This window comes from Pseudonaja textilis, chromosome 10, assembly GCF_049901715.1.
Source record: "Pseudonaja textilis isolate UNSWEBS1 chromosome 10, rPseTex1.2, whole genome shotgun sequence".
NCBI lineage: Eukaryota > Metazoa > Chordata > Lepidosauria > Squamata > Elapidae > Pseudonaja > Pseudonaja textilis.
In genome coordinates, this window is record NC_141999.1 from 25781878 (window position 1) to 25799465 (window position 17588).

At 59.2% G+C, this 17588-nt stretch overlaps 2 protein-coding genes across 2 annotated transcripts; both read left to right on the top strand.

Annotated features, from left to right (window-relative positions):
• The first annotated feature begins 1553 nt into the window (after positions 1 to 1553).
• LOC113450318 (cytochrome P450 2G1-like) lies at positions 1554 to 7734 on the top strand. The gene is made up of 9 exons (XM_087939357.1): positions 1554 to 1750; positions 3788 to 3950; positions 4037 to 4186; positions 4675 to 4835; positions 5114 to 5290; positions 5844 to 5985; positions 6331 to 6518; positions 6913 to 7054; positions 7370 to 7734. Exons 1-9 carry the CDS (start codon positions 1571 to 1573, stop codon positions 7549 to 7551), a joined length of 1485 nt encoding a protein of 494 aa, XP_087795483.1. The 5' UTR covers positions 1554 to 1570; the 3' UTR covers positions 7552 to 7734.
• A 3849-nt stretch (positions 7735 to 11583) lies between these two features.
• LOC113450302 (cytochrome P450 2G1-like) lies at positions 11584 to 17567 on the top strand. Its single transcript, XM_026721477.2, is given in 10 exon segments — positions 11584 to 12483; positions 12974 to 13136; positions 13306 to 13455; positions 13548 to 13708; positions 13875 to 14051; positions 14401 to 14542; positions 15155 to 15277; positions 15280 to 15341; positions 15434 to 15575; positions 16146 to 17567. Coding segments are annotated over 10 exon segments (1668 nt in total). The 5' UTR covers positions 11584 to 12144; the 3' UTR covers positions 16355 to 17567.
• Positions 17568 to 17588: the final 21 nt, after the last annotated feature.

The following is a 17588-nucleotide window of genomic DNA, read 5'->3' on the forward strand; positions in this document are numbered from 1 at the left end:
AATGTTAGTACAAGGTTTAAACAGAAAACATCCATTTCTGAGTAAAAACCACAAACACCCCGCCCCCCCACCTTTACCATCCAACACTGCGTGAACTTTGCCCTTGGGTCTCTGAGTGGCTGGCTGACAAACAGGCTTCAAATGATTGAAAATGGAACGATTGAAGTTTTGATTGTGCATTTACACAATTTAGGAGCCATATGCACAAGATGAGTGTTGCCTGACACCCGGTGCCAAACAAATGGGAAGACTGAGCCACCAAAGGTGAGGGAAGATGGCACAGCTTTGAGTGCTGCCAAGAAAGGAGAAGGGAAGGACCCCACTGGTCCCAAGGTAATTGCCTCACCCCGCCCCGCCCCGCCCTGCCCCACTTCTGCCAGGAACCCTGGCTTTCCTGTGAGTAAAGACTTTCCCGAAAAAGATGCAAATAGAGCCATGGGGAAGACACTCGGCATCTCCTACATCCGCCTTCTGCCAAGCCGGGTCTTGCCAGAGGCCCCCCACGGGGGTGGCCGTCTCCCCAACAGCCTCCCAGGGCAGACCAAGCCCAGAGCGTTCTGTAGGGCACCGATCTACTGAAGGCCCTGGCTGGGAGGCCGTTGCTGCTTCAATCCCCAGGGCAGGAGCATTGGGGGGTGGGGGGCGGCTTTGCTGTCATAGGAGAGAAGGAAAAGCCCTGCTTCAACCTCGCCCAACTTCTGCCCCCCCTGCCCCCCCCCGATGGGGTGTCCTGAGGGGCCTGAGGCCCTGGACTTTATGGAGCTCTTGTGCAGGGGGGGAGATTTTCCACTCTTGGCTACCAATGAGCTTCCTGGCCTGCAGCACAGCCAGCGGCAAAGGCCAAAGGCCAGTCTGGAGAGCAGCAGCCCAGACCTGTTTGGCCATAAAGAGGGTCCCAGAGGCTGATCCCCAAATCAGGGCCGGAAAACAACCGGAAGAAGCTGCCCCTCCCTGCAGCTGTGTCAGCTAAATTCACCCAGATGCAGATTTTCCCGCCAGGCTGGGCACAGCCGCTCTTTTGAACACTAAGATGGCTGGCCTTATCAATCTTTTGGACCGATCAAAATCAGTCAATCCCCAGAAGACCTCGCACTGTCCAAGGGAACTGCCTGGCCCCCATCCCCAGGCTGGGCACCCCTCCAGGTCTCTGGGCGCAGCTGCTGGAGCTCCCGGGGTGCCCTGGCTTGAGCTGGCCTGGGAGGCGATGGCCCCGAGTCTTCTGGCGGGCTTGGTGGCCCTCTGAGCACCCAGCGTGGGGAGGGAGAGGGAGGCCCCCAGTGCCAGGCCCCTCCCTGGGCAGGATGGCAGCCGTGCCCGTGGGCAGCAGGGGACGCCCAAAGAGAAGCGAGGAGAGAAGGCAGGGCGTAGGCGCTCTGCAGAGATATGACGGATGAACCCAGGTCGTAGGATTTTGCTATTAAAACAACGTTGCTTTCTTACTGGCACCAGGATCAGCGACTGAAGCATTTGATATATTTACCTAGTGCTCTTACATAACCCAGAAGAGGTGCCAAGCCCAGCCCCAGTTAAATGCCCGCAGCCCCACTGAGCCTGGGCAGAGGTTGACACCATGGAGCTGGCAAGCACGCTCTCCCTCTTCTTGGTCACCTACCTGTCCTGCCTCGTCCTGCTCTTTGCCTGGAGGAAGTCCTCTGCCAGGGGCCGGCTGCCTCCTGGACCGCCCCCGCTGCCTCTCGTCGGGAACTGCCTGCAAATCCAGGCATTCCAAATCTTGGCATCCCTCCTCAAGGTAAGCTCACCTCTCTTGCCCAGGAGAAGCCCCAGAGAGGTTTCCCCCTCGCCCAGGCCCACCTGGCCCAGGTCCCTCGCTTGGGTCTCCCCGGGACCTTCCTCCTCCAGGCCCCAAACCTTCCCGGCCGTCTCCTTCCAGCACCCCCTTCCTGGATTCTTCGGGCTGAATCTTCGTTCGGGATCCAATCTGGGTTGGCCTCCTTTCCTTTTTCCTTCGGCTTCCACCCATGCACTCACACCGACGTGAAGCCTGGAAAAGGATCCCACACACACACACACACACACACACACACACACACCGGCTGTCGTATCTCAGATTTGACAGGATTGCCTTCTGATCAAGGAGCCCACGTGTCCCAGGGAGCCCACAAACCACGATCAGAGGGCACTTTGCTAGGGAAAGCCTGGTGGGGCTGGGGAAATGGTTTGCTTTCCTTGGGAACCCTTGTCAAGAGTCTTCGGCTGGCAGAGGGGGGCCTGTGCAGCAGCAGCCCACCACCCCGAGGGAGGGCACCCAGTCTGGGCATGAAGGCAGTTCGGTAACCTAGAGTGGCCACCACCTCAACCCCCCATTTTTAGTTAGTCTGATGTCTGGGGTGTTCATGATGGAACCTCGGGAAATGCAAATATCTCCTTTCCTGAGCTACACGCTTGAAGGATGCAAAGGCTGCCACCGTTGTCAAAAGAGGCCCCGGAGCTGTTTTCTAGAAGTTTCCAGTACTTTAGTTGTGTGTGGAGGGAGGTGTGTGTGTGTGTGTGTGTGTCTTCTGCCTTGGTGCGACTTTGGGGCATTATGCAATTTTTCTTTGGACTAAATGTTACACAGTGTGTTAGGCAACATGATAAACAAAGGAATGTTTATTTAATAAACGATATGTTCCTATTCCAAGAACTGGACTGTCAAGGCAACTGGTGATTTATGAGGCAGGACTTCTGGGGTTAAGATTGTACCTCACGGCACCTTCAGTGGCTGCACTGCAAACATTCGGTGTAAATTGCAAGGCGCTTGGGCCACTAACGGCTCTGCATCTCTGTGTAAAACAGTCCTGCGAGCTGAATGATGCTCAGGGCTCCGGCCAAGGTAAAAGGGAAGCAGCCCCTCCTGGTGGGGCCAGTTTCCACAGTGAAGAAGCTCTGGTTGCCTTCCAAGAATTTCTAGTCGCCCCGTGACAGAAACCCTGTTGGTTCTGTGCAATTTGTTGCGGAGGGAAGAGCTTGGAAGCAAAGTTCAAGGGAGCCTGGCTGGATCCCAACCCTTCCAGGCTCCCCCCCCCCAGGCGGCCCTGAGGGTCAGCCTCTGGCCAGGGCATGAAGGGGCTGCCTTCTCCTTCAACCTCCCTGCAGCCCCGGAAGCCCTCTCAGTCCTCAGGCTGACCTTGCTTGGCTTTCTGTGGGTACCCAATCGGTGAATTTGAGATGGGTGGCTCCACAAATCAAAGCAATCAGTCGATAGCCCAAAGCTGGGTGATGCAGCCACCCACCAAGGCGGGGGGAATCTGCCTGTGGAAAGAGGGATCCGGCAGGGAGGGGCAGATGAAAGAAGCGCCTGTGGGGGAGGATTTCAGCCCTCAGAGAACCAGAAGGCAGCCATCTACACTGGAAGGAGAAGCGTGGCCTTTCCGGGAAGTTTATGCCACGGTTCCATCTAACTCTGGAGATCTGGATCTGAGGACAGGCAGTCCTCAACTTACAACTGTTTGTTTAGTGACCATTCAAAGTTACAACAGGAAATGTGACGTGACCGTTTTTCACAGTTACGATCTTTGCCGCTCCCCCCACCCCCCCAGGGCCACGTGATCAAAATTCGGCAGCCGTCTCATATTTCTGATGGTTGCGGTGTCCTGGATCACACGATCCCCCTTTGCGGCCTTCTGACAAGTCAAGTCCACGGGGAAGCCAGATTCCCTTAACAACCGTGGCAAGAAAAATCTTAAAATGGGCCAAAACTCACTTGACAACAGAAATGTTGGGCCCCATTGTGGTTGCAAGTCGAGGTCTGCCTGTGTTCCCACCTCTCCTTCTGGTTCCTGTGCAGCTGCGGGAAAAATACGGCCCCGTCTTCACGGTCTACTTTGGCAACCGACCGATCGTGGTCTTATGTGGCTACGAAGCCGTGAAGGAGGCCCTGATTGACAAGGCGGAGGAATTCTCCGGGAGGAAAACCAACCCTACCCTGCAGAGGACCTTCCAGGAACATGGTGAGGCTGGCGGGGCAGGACGAGCAGGCCGGGCTGCCTGCTCTCTCCCGGCCACAGGGGGGCCCATTGCTCTGCTCTGCCCCCAGGGGTGGTCTTTGCCGAGGGGGAGCGCTGGAGGCAGCTGCGCCGCTTCTCCCTGAGCGTCCTGAGGAACTTTGGAATGGGGAAGAAATCCATTGAGGAGCGGATTCAGGAGGAGGCCCAGTTCCTGCTGGAGGAATTCCAGAGGACCCGAGGTGAGGCTGGGGGTGGGGGGAGGGGCGGTTTGAAAGGCCTCGGGACCGACCGACCCTCCCACCCGTTTTAGAACAGGGCTCCCCAAACTTGGCCACTTTAAGACGTGTGGACTCCAACTGCCAGAGTTCTCCAGCCAGCCTAGCTGAAGTCCACACGTCTTAAAGTGGCCAAGTTTGGGGAGCCCTCTGCCCTAGTCCGACTGCTGAGGCCAGGGGGCAGGCGTGGAGCCGCAGGGCTGCGGGGGACCTCCGAGGCAGGAGGCCTGGAGCCGAGGCCTGGGCTCGGAGGCCCCTGCTCCACCCGATGCTTGGGCTGAAAAAGAGCAGGACAGGCCCAAGGATGCCTCCATCAGGCATCCCTTCCTCTCCCAATGGGGACATTCGGGGGAGGACAGGGACCCTCCACCCCTCCCCAAACAAGCCAGGAGAAAATTGTTGGCCTCCTGCCACACGTTGACCCTTCTCCTTCCTCCCTCCCTCCACACCAGGGGAGCCCTTCAGCCCCATCTTCCTGCTCAGCTGCTGCGTGTCCAACATCATCTGTGCCATCGTCTTCGGCAACCGCTTTGATTACAAAGACGAGGAATTTCTGGCTCTCCTGAAGATGATGAACGACAGCTTCCGGCAGATGAGCACCAGCTGGTCTCAGGTAGCCCCACACGGCTCCCGGCCTCTCTCCGGCCAAAGGGAAGGATCCGAGAGTGCCCCTCCCTCGGACGAGCTGGCGCCGGCCCAAGACGCTGGGTGGGAAAGGACCCTTGGAAGAGAAACCTCCAAGATAATTCAGGGTTCCTCTCGTGTCACCTGCTGAAATGCCGCCTTCATGAATGGATGGATGGTCTCCTTCTCAGAGTCCCTCTCGCTAGGCATCTGCCGGCAGGAACAAGCTCCTCCCCTGACCCGTCCCCTCCCTCTCCTTCCCCGCAGTTCTACGACACCTACGCCAACCTCCTGAGGTTCTTCCCAGGGCCCCACACCAAGGTCTACGACATGCTGGAGGACATGAGGCTCTTCATTGCCAAGCGGGTGAAGAAGAACAAGGAGACCCTGGACCCCAACGCTCCCCGGGACTACATCGACTGCTTCCTCATCCAGATGGAGAAGGTGGGTGGTGCGCGGAGGGAGCCAAGGGCCCGCTCCCAGCTACGAGGCTGTGGGTGGGCGCAGGGGGGCTCTGCCACTGGGCCAGCGAGCCTGCTGCCCCTTCCTAAGGAAACACAATCCCCAAAGGACGGGAAGGTTGGGAGAACCTTCAAAAGAACTTCCAACCCGGCCAGAGGGAAAGCGAAGGGTCTCGTTTGGTTTCCAGAGCCCCCCCCGTCCCCCCCCCGGTCTCTGCAGCTGCACCAGGGCCCAGGCCGCCTTTTCTCCCAACCCCGGGATGCCCAACCTGTGCGGTCCCTCTCCTGCAGAGGGCACTGGGGCACTGGGGACGGAGGCAGGTGAGGCAGGAAGGGGGCCGGCCGTGCAGGCAGCCGGTCCCCTGGGAATCCCCTGGGCTAGGACCGAGCGGCCGTTTCTGCTTCGGGGAAACCGGCTCTTGGCCAGCCCCCGGGCAGGGCTCCCCTCGCCTGGTGTGCAGCCCCCAACCTAGCTGGAAGGCCCCCTTCGAGCCCCCCACAGCTTCTCAGGCACTTGGCTCCCACTTGGCCTTCAGGAGAAGGACAACCCAGACAGCGAATTCAACCAGAAGAACCTGGAGCTGACCACCCTCAACCTGTTTTTTGCCGGGACCGAGACGGTCAGCTCCACCCTGCGATACGGGTTCCTGTTGCTGATGAAGTACCCCGAAGTGCAAGGTATTTTTTTTTGGGGGGGGAGGGGTGATTCAGCCCCATCGCAGCACATGTCTCTAGTCTGGGAAGGAGCCCCCCCAAGGGCCACCAGGATGGCTTGGCCAGCGAGAAGTTGCTGTGAGCTGCCCAAAGGCCTGGATCCAGCCCAGGAGCCACCCCATAGGGGGTCAGGCCAGAAGCTTCCCTGCCGTGGGGCGAAGGGGGGGATGCCAGCCCCGTGGCCCTTGAGAGCAGACCCCTCAGCAGGTGGAGAGCCCTCCTGCCCAGTTTGGGGGGGCCCAGCCGCTGATCCAGGTGCGTCAGAGAGAGTGTGGTTGACGCCACTAAGTTTAAGGCCACCTTTGCCAGCAAAGATGCATGAAGAGATCGACCGTGTGATCGGCCAGAACCGGATCCCCAACATCAAAGACCGGAGCCAGATGCCCTACGTGGATGCAGTCATCCACGAAGTGCAGCGGTTCAGCGACCTCATCCCCATGAACGTGGCCCATGCCGTCACCCGCGACACGGAATTCAGAGGCTACCTCATCCCAAAGGTCAGGGCCCTGGGAGGGGGGAAGGGGCCAAGAGGGCATGGGGCCGGCATGTGGCCACCCTGGGTGCTGGCTGGGCTGCCCAGCAGGATCGGGGCAGAGATCTTCCAGGCCGAGGAGGGCTGGCCAACATGCAGGAGCCCCCGGTGGAGGCTGCCCACCTCGAAGGGGTGCCATTGGCTAATGGCCGTAAGGCTCCTCTGCTGGCCAGGTGCGATGGGGCCCCAAAGGATCGGCAGGACAGAAGGGCAGGAACACCCAGGTCCTCGGCCCCCGCTCTGTCCCTGCCACGCCCAAGAGACCATCTCTTGGCTGCCTTCCTCAGATGAGCCGGGCATCGGCTGCCAGCCGGGCAAGAGGGTCTCTGCCCCTCTGAGCTGGGCCTTCTCTTCCTCAGGGCACAGAAGTCTTTCCCCTGCTCACCACCGTCCTGCATGATGGCACCAAGTTTCAGAGCCCCGAAGGGTTCCACCCGGAGAACTTCCTGGACGAGAACGGGCGCCTGAAGCAGAACGACGCCTTCGTCCCCTTCTCTGCAGGTACAGCCACATCGAGCCCCCACCCGAGCCGCCCCCCCCAGCCTCCCAGGCCAGGCTTCTTGGCTGCCCTGCTTTTCCGGCTCCCCTGCTGAGCCAGCCGGGGGGGGCAGTGAGGGGGCTGCCTCGGCATTTCCTGCACATGCTGGACCCCCTTTGCCCCCCCCGGCAAGTCAGGAGCCCAGGCGAGAAGCAGAAGGCGGCCCCTCTAGGCACCTGCCTTTGCCAGAGAGTGGTGAGCGGCTCCTGACCCGCCAGCTTCCAGCCCGGAGGTGGCCTAAGCCTGCCCCTCTCGCCCCCTCTCTCCCCCTCTCGCAGGGAAGCGCATCTGCCTAGGGGAAGCCCTGGCCCGCATGGAGCTCTTCCTCTTCTTCACCACCATCCTGCAGCGCTTCCGACTGAAGCCCCTGGTGGACCCCAAGGACATCGACCTGACACCCCAAGAGTTTGGCTTTGCCACCATCCCGCCCCTGTTCGAGCTCTCGGTCGTCCCCCGCTGAGAGAAGGGAGCCAGGCAGGCGGGCCCTGCGCTCATGCGCTCATGTGCCTTCGCACCAGCCGGACTTTCGGGGGTTCAGGCCCCCTTCTCTGCGACTCTCCCGGGGCTGAGATCTCTGAGGGGCTACGAGAAGGTGCCCCTGCCAGGTGTCTGCATATATAAAGCTTTGTGGCGATGCAGGTGACCTAGATGGGTGGAGCCTTGGTTTGTTCTAAGCCGTGCGAGCAAGCATGTGTGTGTGTGTGTCCGTGTGTTGCTTGTTTCCTGGTCGTTATTGTTGTGCCGCAGCCCAATAAATCTCCATAAATCTAGGTGGCCCACCTGGCATTGCTTCCAGAGAGCAAAAGCCAGAGAAACGGTGATCTGCCCTGCAGGCTGCCACAAAAAGCCACAGGATCCCCTCGGCCTCCAGCCTGTCCTGGACCAGGGGCCCCCAAATGAGACACCCAGGAAGTCCACTTACAGGGCGCACGGATGCCCCCGGTGAGTGGACTTCCTCTCGTTCAGGCCATGAGCTTCGTGGGGTGTGAAGGGCTGGGCAAGGGATCAGCAGGGATCCTTCAGCCCTGGTTCTGGGGCCAGTAGAGCCCCTGGCCTGCCTTGTCCGGGCCTTCTCCTGCTGCCTTCAAAGGGCTGGAGAAGAATGGCTACCAGGCAGCACCGGTGCACACCGAGCTACGGTCAGCTACTCGGGCCAGACTCTGGGCCAATACCGGGACAGGCGTCAGTGCCAGCGGGTCCAGTCGGACTGGCCAAGTGGGATCAGAAAGAGCTGCAGACTTGGGTTGCAGCCCAGAGTCCGCCAGAGAGAAAGCAGCTCACACAGACCTAAGGGAACCCCAAAGCAGCCCCACCTTGGCCAACCCAGGCTGCCTTCACGCCGAGTTCGTAGCTTACTTGCAGCGTCGTCCCCGGGTCCATCCGTTTGCTAAGACCCCCCCAAAGCCTAACCCAGCCAGTGCAGCCACGGAATCTCATCGGAATTATTTGTGCAAACGCAGCCAGGAAAAAGGAGAAAAGGAAGGAGAGGAAATTAATAATAATGATCATGATCATAATCATAATCATAAGCTGGTCTGTGGACATAATATAAATTGGGGGCAGGAGGAGGAGGGCAGGGCAAGAGAGTGAAGGGGCCAAAGGAGTCCCTGGGCCAGTCCCACCTGATGCCCTGGGCACAAATGCAGCCTTTCTGAGGTCGGGAACATAATTAGGATCAAAGCTCTCCCTCCCCATCCAGACCCTGAATGCCCTCGACAGCTGCCAATCACTTTCAGAAAACCGTGCTCAGTTGTGCATCTGAGCATCTTCTGACTTCAAACCTTTCCTGGGTCAGCCGTTGCTTTGCCGTCCCCTGAATAGGTCAGCCGGTCTGGGCTGTGGATGGGCGGGCTGAAAGCTGCACAGCCAGCAAGAGCAGTTTGAGCAAAGATGGGCCTTCAGAACCTCTGGAGATAAGCTGGGACCTCTTCGAAACACAGCCCTCACGGTGGGCATTGGGTGGCAGCAGCTGTGGTCTGCCGGGCCAGCTGAAGCCCACTTGCCAACTTCTGGGCAAGCCTAAGCACCACACTGAGGCCAGGAGGCCTGCCAGCCCCAGGGTGCTGCCAGCCTCCGAAGCTACAACTGCTCCCCTCGTGTCCTGCAGCCCCCCAGGGCTTGACCAACAGAAACACAACAGCACCTAAAGCAAGAAGAGAGAAAAGGCCTGTCGAATGCCCCGGGGCACGTTGCTTCACCTGTCGAGTTTCTACCTGAAGAAACCAGGGGAAGGTTGGTTGCACAGCATACACAGTTCAGAGGTCTCCACCCAGCACCTGTTTGGGAGATCCAGTTACATCCGGGGTCAACAGGTGGCTCAAAACTCTGGTTTGGAGCAAAGGTTGAGGAATGGACGCTTGGGACACTTTTGCAGGTGGAGGGTGGCTATTTTAAAAAGAGCCTTGGCTGTGACCCACTGAGCAGCCCCCGGCCCCCTTTAGACCGTCTCTGGGTGCCCCTCTTGGCACAGGCTGCCCTGCGAAGGGAGAGAGGCTGAGGTAAGCCGTCACCTGGTTAAGCCTCTTTCTCCGCTCACAAGGGGAGCTGTGGGAAGGGCTCGAGTTTCCCTGCCCTCCTGGGCTTTCTCACGGGGCTCATCGCCGCTTCGGCCGGCCCTTTGTTTGCCAGGGCTGCTCTGCACGCTTGCAGGCTCCTTTGGGCCGGGCCGGGCGGCTGCTTGGCTTGCTTCCCGAGGAACCGTGACCGAAATGAGCATCGGGTTTACAGGAGACATTGTGAGAGGGAGTGTTGTGTAAGCCCTTTCACAAACAAGTGGAATTTCACAGGGCAAGAGCACATCCAGAGGGCAAGGCTTGGGCAAGGCGGGCAGCAGAACCCGAAAGGTGGCATTGCAGGGAGGGAAGGGGATATCAAGGAGGCGGCTCCCTTGCCTCCTGGCACGAGTGAATTGCCAGCAGGGCAAAGGGGAGGTTTGTGGCTTCCGGGGCCCTCAGCAGGAAGGGGGCCACAGGGCCGGCTGGGAGGACATGTCTGATGCCGCCCCTTCTGGGACCAAAGGTGGTCCACGGCCACCACAGCTGGGACATGAAGGAGCCTGGGAGCCACGGTCGTGTGCCCCTGCCAGTGGAGAGAGGCGCTGGGTCATTCCAGCCACGCAGGCCACGTTCCACGGTGGATGCACCCCACTCCCCTGGAGCAGAACAGGCAGAGCCCTGGAGCAGCAGGAGGCTCCCAGCCCCTGCAGCCCACAGAAGGCGCCGCTGCTTGGGGACAACCCCCTCGCGCACCATGCCGGAACAGACCCTCCCCAAGAGCTCAAGGGGGAAGGCGTGTTCAGCAACACCAGCACGCACTCACAGCAGGGGGGGAAATGGGCCCTTTGCACTGTCAAAGCGCTTGCCTGAGCCCCCACCTGAGCCCAGGGAGGCGAGGCCACGATCACAAGTTTTCCTTAAACTCAGACAACGGCGCCCGAACTGCAGCCCCCCACCCCACCCCACCCCCAATGCCAACCCCTGCTGGTTCTCCGCGGGCCCGATTGCGTCTGCTGCCTTCCTGGCCCTCAGCAAAAGATAACATCCAAGTTTGACCCTCTGAGTCTTTCAGTGGAAAAACGATAAGGGTCCTGTTGCAAGAAGGGAAAAAACCCACAGAAACCGAGACTCTCTTCCTTCTTTGTGGAAATTGCAAAAAGTTTTTTTTAAATTTAGAAACAGCCCCCCACCCCCGCTCCTGCTCAAAGGTGCCTGTGCAGAGTTCAAAGGATTGTTTGAAGAGTCAAGTCACCTCCCCATGGAAGCTCCATGTTGGAAACCTTCCCAGAGTAGCCCAGAGACCCCACCCAGCTGCCCCCTCGCCCCACTTGGGGTCCCAGGGGATTGTGCCCCACATGGGCCGAGCGGGATCCCCCGAGGGCGGGGGAGGAGGGTTGCCTTGCCGCAGGTTATGTAACCGCAGCCAAGAGGTAATTCAATCATCTTTACATAACTGCCGCCCTGCAGTGGCCTCGCCTTCGGTATCCAGAGAGGCCCCCGCAGGACGGCGGTTATATAACTGAGGATGGGAGGGAGGGAAGGGCGTCTGTGGTTGGCTCAAGGGCAGGATGCGGACTCTCCTGACCACCGGGAGCCTCTTGGCACCCTGCTTAGTCCTCCTCCTCCTCCTCCTCTTAAGAAGGAGGGAGCCCAAAGTTGACGGCCCCACCACAAATGAAGCAATCGGGCGGCTGAGCTCAGGGTCACCACAGGGCAGCCTGTGCCAACCGGGGTCTTGGTTCCAAGCCCGGAGGGCAGCGGGTGCAGGCCCAAAGAAAGTGCAAAGGTCCGGGCGTCTTTGGCATCCTGCCCATGGGGCTTCTCTGTGGGGAGAGCAGCGGGAGGGAAGCTGAGTTGGGGCCAGAGCAGCCCCTCCCTGCTCTCTGAGGTCTTGCACATCACTGGCATTGGCTAGAATGCCCCCCCAAAAAAAAATATGGTTCTAGCCAAGAAGGAAGCTGGCCGGCCAGGGTGTCCTCCTGACTTGGATGCTTTTCTGGGCAGGTCAATAGAGAAAACTCTGGCACACGTGCAGCCTCCCCTCCTGGCCTTTCTGGGAAGCAAAACTCAAGGCTGCCCTGCATGGCAGCACTTCCAAGTTCCCCTTTTGTGTTTTCCTAACTCAAAGCAAGCTGCATATTTTGTAATGCACTGGGTCAAGATTCTGGTAGTCACCGTGGAAATTGTCTGCAACCCACCTGGTGCCCACAGGCGTCAACTCCAGGAGTCCCCCAAAAGACACTTCCAACCCCCCCGGCCTTCAGGAAGTGCCATTCGGCCATCCAGATGTTGTTCCTCTGGATGTTGCCGACCCAAAAATCCCAGCATCCCCTCTGGTTCTGCTCTCTCGTAGTTTGGTGAAGGGTTCTCCTGGGTGGTTTCTCCACCGCCAAACTCACCAGCCTCTGAAAGGGGGATCTGCCTGCTCCATTGGGGTCCAAAAGGTCTCCGGCCCGTCTACCTCTGCTTGTGGCGCTTCTGCCTTCCTGCCCCAGTGATGGTGGGAAGAGGGCGTAGCTCCTCTCGCATTGGGCCAGAAGCCCTCCCTGCCCAGGGAGATGCCCCCGCTCTGCCCCCCTCCCTGCCAGGTGCCCAGCAAACGTGGCTCTGAAACCCAATCTCCTTTTCCTGCTCAGCTCCCAGGTGTCAGGGCCGGGAGAGGCAGATATATAGCAGCAGGGCCCGGAGGCCCCGGGTGCATTTCCCGCCCGGTCATCATGGAACTCGTGGGCACCGTGGGCGTCTTCCTGGGCATCTGCTTCTCTTGCTTGCTGCTCGTCTCTGCATGGAAGCGGATGCACAAAGAAGGAAAGCTGCCCCCAGGCCCCACCCCGCTGCCCTTCCTGGGAAACATCCTGCAGGTGAAAACCAGCGCGCCCTTCAAGTCCTTCCTGGAGGTGAGTGGTCCCCTCTTTGGTGCGGGGAGGAAGGCCGGTGGAGGCATCCGAGCTCATGGGGTGGCTGAGCAGAAGCTCCAGGTGGCCCAGAAGGAGCCCTTCCAAGCTCTGCTACACTCTAAGCACACACACACACACACACACACACACACACACACACGGTTCCTCAAGTCTGTCTAGGGGCCCGTGAAAAACGGGGGAAGAGCTTTTCCCCAGCCTGGTTTGGCAGCACCACAGCCAACCAGAGCTCCGGCGCTCAAAGGCGATGCTACCCCATTACTGGCAGGCTCCCAACCACTGAAAGCTCATCAAGGCCGTTGGAATCCTTCATGGAGAGTGGATCAAAGTAAATCCACTTTAGGGCCATTGGAGACCTGGGTTTCACCTGACGATCCCTCAAAGAAAACCCGCCCTGCCTCTGGCCTCAATCTGCTGCCAGGACCCCGAGCGGAAGCCTTTGGGGAACTCCTGTCCTGGGTCTTTCCCGCAGTTGAAAGAGAAATATGGCCCCGTGTTCACAGTCTACCTGGGCCCTCGGAGGGTGGTGGTTCTGTGTGGACACGACACCGTGAAGGAGGCTCTGGTGGACCAGGCTGAGGAATTCAGCGGCCGAGGGGAAATAGCCACCATCGACCGGAACTTCAATGGGTTTGGTGAGTAGACCAGGCCCAGGGCAGCCTCAAGAGAGGCCGGGTTTTCTAGCGGGAGGAGAAGCTGGTGGGAGGGAGGTTGGGGGGACCCGTGGGTGGAACCCCCTCGTCTTCCGCCTGGCTCACTGCTTCAGACCGGGAGGGGGCTGAAGGTGCTGCCCTTGCTCTCCAGGCGTCGCCTTGGCCAACGGGCAGCGCTGGCAGCAGCTCCGCCGCTTCTCCCTCACCACCTTGAGGAACTTCGGGATGGGCAAGCGGTCCATCGAGGAGCGGATCCAGGAGGAGGCCCAGTGCCTGGTGGAGGAAATCAGGAGAACCAAAGGTTGGTGCCGACCGGGCTAGGCCGCCCCTGAACGGGGTCCGGTTCAGGGGAAGCTGCGTCCTCAGGCCAGCCCTTTGTCCCCCGTCTCTCAGGCCAGCCCTTCGACCCGACCTTCTTCCTCAGCCGCACGGTCTCCAATGTCATCAGCTCCGTCGTCTTCGGCAGCCGCTTTGACTACGAAGACAAGACCTTCCTCTCCCTGCTGCGAATGATCAACGAAAGTTTTATAGAGATGAGCAGCCCTCTGGCGCAGGTAGTGGGCCACCCTTCTCCAGGTGGGTGGGGGTGGGCAGGGGGGTCCTCCGGTGGGCTCTCCCCCACGGACTGGGAACAGACGCCTTCCTGCCTTGACTCTGCTCAGTTCCGGGGCTCCGATTTTGCCCCACAAACGCGCCCGGTTTCTTTTCTTTGCCTTCCAGCTCTATGACATGTATTCCTGCATCATGCAGTACCTGCCGGGAAGGCACAACCGCATTTACTACCTGGTGGAGGACCTGAAGGACTTCATTGCCGGGAAGGTCGAAACCAACCAGGCGACGCTGGATCCCAACAATCCTCGCGACTTCATCGATTGCTTCCTCATCCAGATGGAGAAGGTACCACCAGGCGTTTCTCCTCCCCAGAGAGGAGGCTGGGAATCTGAGGGACTGGAAGACGGGGCGGAGTGGGCGATAGGTGGACATTCCCACTGGAGTCCATCCCACGAGGCTATGAAGGAGCAGGAAGCCGTCTCAGGATGTCCCCACCTTGGTCTTCCCGGCCCGCTTCCCTCTGGTCCCCCAGTGGTTTTGGGGAGCCGTTGCATTTCGGTTCCAGAATACCCAGCTAGTCAATAGGGAGTGGCTTGTAAACCTGGACTTTCTGAATGCTTTCACGTTGCTTCTTACACGGTTCCTCTGCTCACCATGCGCGCCCCGCTGAGACGAGCCGTTTCTTCCCTCGAAGGAAAAAGGAAACCCTTCCACTGAATTCAACCTGAAGAATTTGGTCCTGACCACCCTCAACCTGTTCTTTGCTGGGACGGAAACCGTGAGCTCCACCCTGAGATATGGCCTCCTTTTCTTGATGAAATACCCAGAAGTGGAAGGTAGGCTGGCCAAACTCTGGAGCTGTTTGCACGGACTTGGCCAAGGGAAGGCAGCTTCCTTCCCCGCCAGGTGGGAATCTCAGTTGTCTGAATGGGGCACCGGCATTCACCCCACTGGGCAGCTTGCAGAAGACCCGTTCAAAGTGGGGAAGGTAGCCCGGCCCCTGCAGCCACAGGCACTCCCCGGGTCGAGAGCCCGGGGGGCTCTTAACGGAACCCATGTGGCTTCTTAAAAGAAGAAAACCATCGTCAGGAAGTGTCTCCGCATCAGGTCCAAGCCTTCCCCCCAGTCCAGGGTCAGAGCTAAGCTCCGCTGCTGGCCCCCCAGCGGGAATGTCTCTGGGGCTGGAGCAGGAACGTTGGTGGGCGAGCGAGGCCATTTTCATCGGGGGGCAATGCAACGAAAGCGGGGGAGCCTGTCCCTTGGGTGAATCTGTGGGGCTTGGAAAAGGGGGAAGGGGAGGGAGCTGCTCCGGACCCCTTCAGTTTTGGAGGCCCACACGGGTCTGCCCTGCCTCCTGGCTAAGGTGCCCGAGGCTGTGGCCCCCGCTGGGTGGAGAGGCCTGGGCCCCTCGTGGCTCCTGCCAAAGGATGTCCTGGATGTTTCGGCAGAAAAGGTCCACCAGGAGATTGAGCAGGTCATCGGCCCCAATCGCCTTCCTGCCACGGAAGACCGGCTGAAGATGCCCTACACAGATGCCGTAGTCCATGAGATCCAGAGGGTGACGGACATCGCCCCCTGGGAGTGCCCCACACGGTGATCCGGGACACTCAGTTCCGGGGTTACCTTCTGCCCAAGGTGAGGCTCCCCGAGAGGAAGGGGGCGTGTGCAGCGATGGTCCATCCCTGGGAACGGAGCCTCACTCTGAGTTTGGGGGGCTGTTTTCGCAGGGCACGGACGTCTTCCCCTTGCTTGGCTCGGCCTTAAGGGACCCCAAATACTTCAGCGACCCCGAGAACTTCAACCCCGGACACTTCCTGGACGAGAACGGCCGTTTTAAGAAGAACGAGGCTTTTGTGCCGTTTTCCTCTGGTAAGGGTTGGGGCCTGTGGTTTGCTCTTTTCCTCTGTCTTTGGGGCACCTGACCAGGGCAGCACAGGTGAGGCGGAGAGTGGAGCTGCCCCGAGGCCCAGACGGGACCTTCCCAAAGAATCGCTTTGTCCACTTGAGGTGCTGCACTTTTACCGCTGGGAAGGAAGGAAAAACCTCCGCCTCTGATGCCCATCAGCCTCTCTTTGGAGCTCCTCCCTCCCTTTGGGGGGCAGCCTGGGTCTTGGAGGGGGGATTATGGGTGGCCTGGCCCCTGAAAACCCAGGGCCTGCTCCAGGCTGTCCCTCTGAGCCCTGGCCTGGCCCCCCCACTGGCTCTCTGGGCTAGCGAGATGGGGGATGGTGAGGGGGTGGCCTTGGCCTGACCACTCCCCCATAAGCCCCCTCACTGCCTTCAGCCAAACCCCTCCTCCCTCATCAAGGCAGCTCCCCCCCCCGCAAGCCGGGCCTTGGAAAGACGGTGGCCCCCACGGCCAGGAGAAGTGGGGCAGGGAGCCCTTGGGGGCAGGCTCTCCGGCCGATGTCGTCGTCCGGCTTCTCTCCTCTCCTCTAGGGAAGCGCGTCTGCCTGGGGGAGGCCATGGCTCGGATGGAGCTCTTCCTCTACTTCACCACCCTGCTGCAGAACTTCTCGCTGAAGTCGCCTCTGCACCCCAAGGACATCGACGTCTCCCCCAAAATGAGCGGCTTTGGGAACATCCCCCCCGTCTACCAGCTGAGCATGCTGCCCCGCTGCCCCTGGGCGTCCGCTGCCTCTCTCTAGCTCCCTTCCTGTCCCAGCCCCACAGCCCCCCCACCCCACCCGGGGAAGCGCCCCCACCCAGCGGGGCTCCCTGCCTTCTGCTGGGCCCGTTGAAGCAGATCCCAGGCTCTGGGGCCTGCTGGGTCAAGTGGATCCCTTCCTCAGAGCATGCCCTGTTCTTGTCCAGGTCCCAGTCGGGAGCAACAAGGAGGGTGTCCACGGAGGAGCCCATAGCACCCCGGGTGTGTCCAGCCCTGCTTGGCCCTCCGGCTGGGAGGCCTGGCCTTGGCTCTTCTCTCTGCCCCCACACCCCTCCCGGAGACCTTCTCCCAGCCTCAAGCGGTGACTGGATGGGACAGAGATTTGGGGGGAGGGTGCTAAATTCAGTGGCTGGAGAGTGAAGTCAGAACAATCTGGCCCTAAAAGTGACGTCTTCCCCCTGTCCCTGTTTGGGCCTTTTGTTTCACCCTCCCACAGCCCCTTCAAGGGCCAAGGACAACCCACTGCAGCCAACTTGGGGGCCACATTTTTTGTCAAAATTACTGCAACGCTAACATTTCCGGATTGACTTTATTTTATTGTTACTGAACCTGGTTCCATCGGAATCAATATAACTTTTGTATTTGTTGGATTGTCCCATGGCAAGCTGGCTGCGGTGAGTTGCCCCCTTTCACCCCGAGAGGGGGCCTCAAGCCCCCAGCCCCAGAAAGTTTGTACATGCTCTGCCTTTACACGCAGCGGTGATTCCAGACAGAGTCAGCCCTCTTCTCACGTGCATTGACTCAGCTTAGAAATCAAAACTGCAATTAAAAGTCTGTTTAGAGAAATAAGCAAAAAATAATAATAAATCTGTATTTTAATAACAAGATATTCAGACTTGGAGAAGAGAGTGAAATTGCAGAAACAGAGGCTGCTGCAGTCAATCTTCCTAAGCAGAATTTATTTCAGAAATCCTTTTTTAATTTCCTATGAATATTCCTTTTAGTATGAACATTGTGAAGACATAGAAGTTTTAGGAAGAAAGACGACAAAATGATGGATTTAGTAAGAAAATGCTTATTATGAACGATCCTGTACGCAGTCTGAACAAAGTTTAGACACAGAATAAAACATGTTTTACTATCGAGAGATTATGGATTAAATTTTATAGGGATTACGATACCTATGTTGTGTATACACAGTGGGCTTCGATCGGTCCACCCCACGGCCTCTCTTGGCCGCCTTCAGCCCAGGGGAGGGATCCCCACAGGGGAAC

Bases quoted from the DNA above. Each gene is read 5' to 3' on its own strand.
- LOC113450318 (XM_087939357.1), top strand. From the start codon at position 1,571: ATGGAGCTGGCAAGCACGCTCTCCCTCTTCTTGGTCACCTACCTGTCC. The intron at 1,751-3,787 runs GTAAGCTCACCT...GTTCCTGTGCAG, and splicing joins TCTTGGCATCCCTCCTCAAG to CTGCGGGAAAAATACGGCCC. The intron at 7,055-7,369 runs GTACAGCCACAT...CCCCTCTCGCAG, and splicing joins CTTCGTCCCCTTCTCTGCAG to GGAAGCGCATCTGCCTAGGG.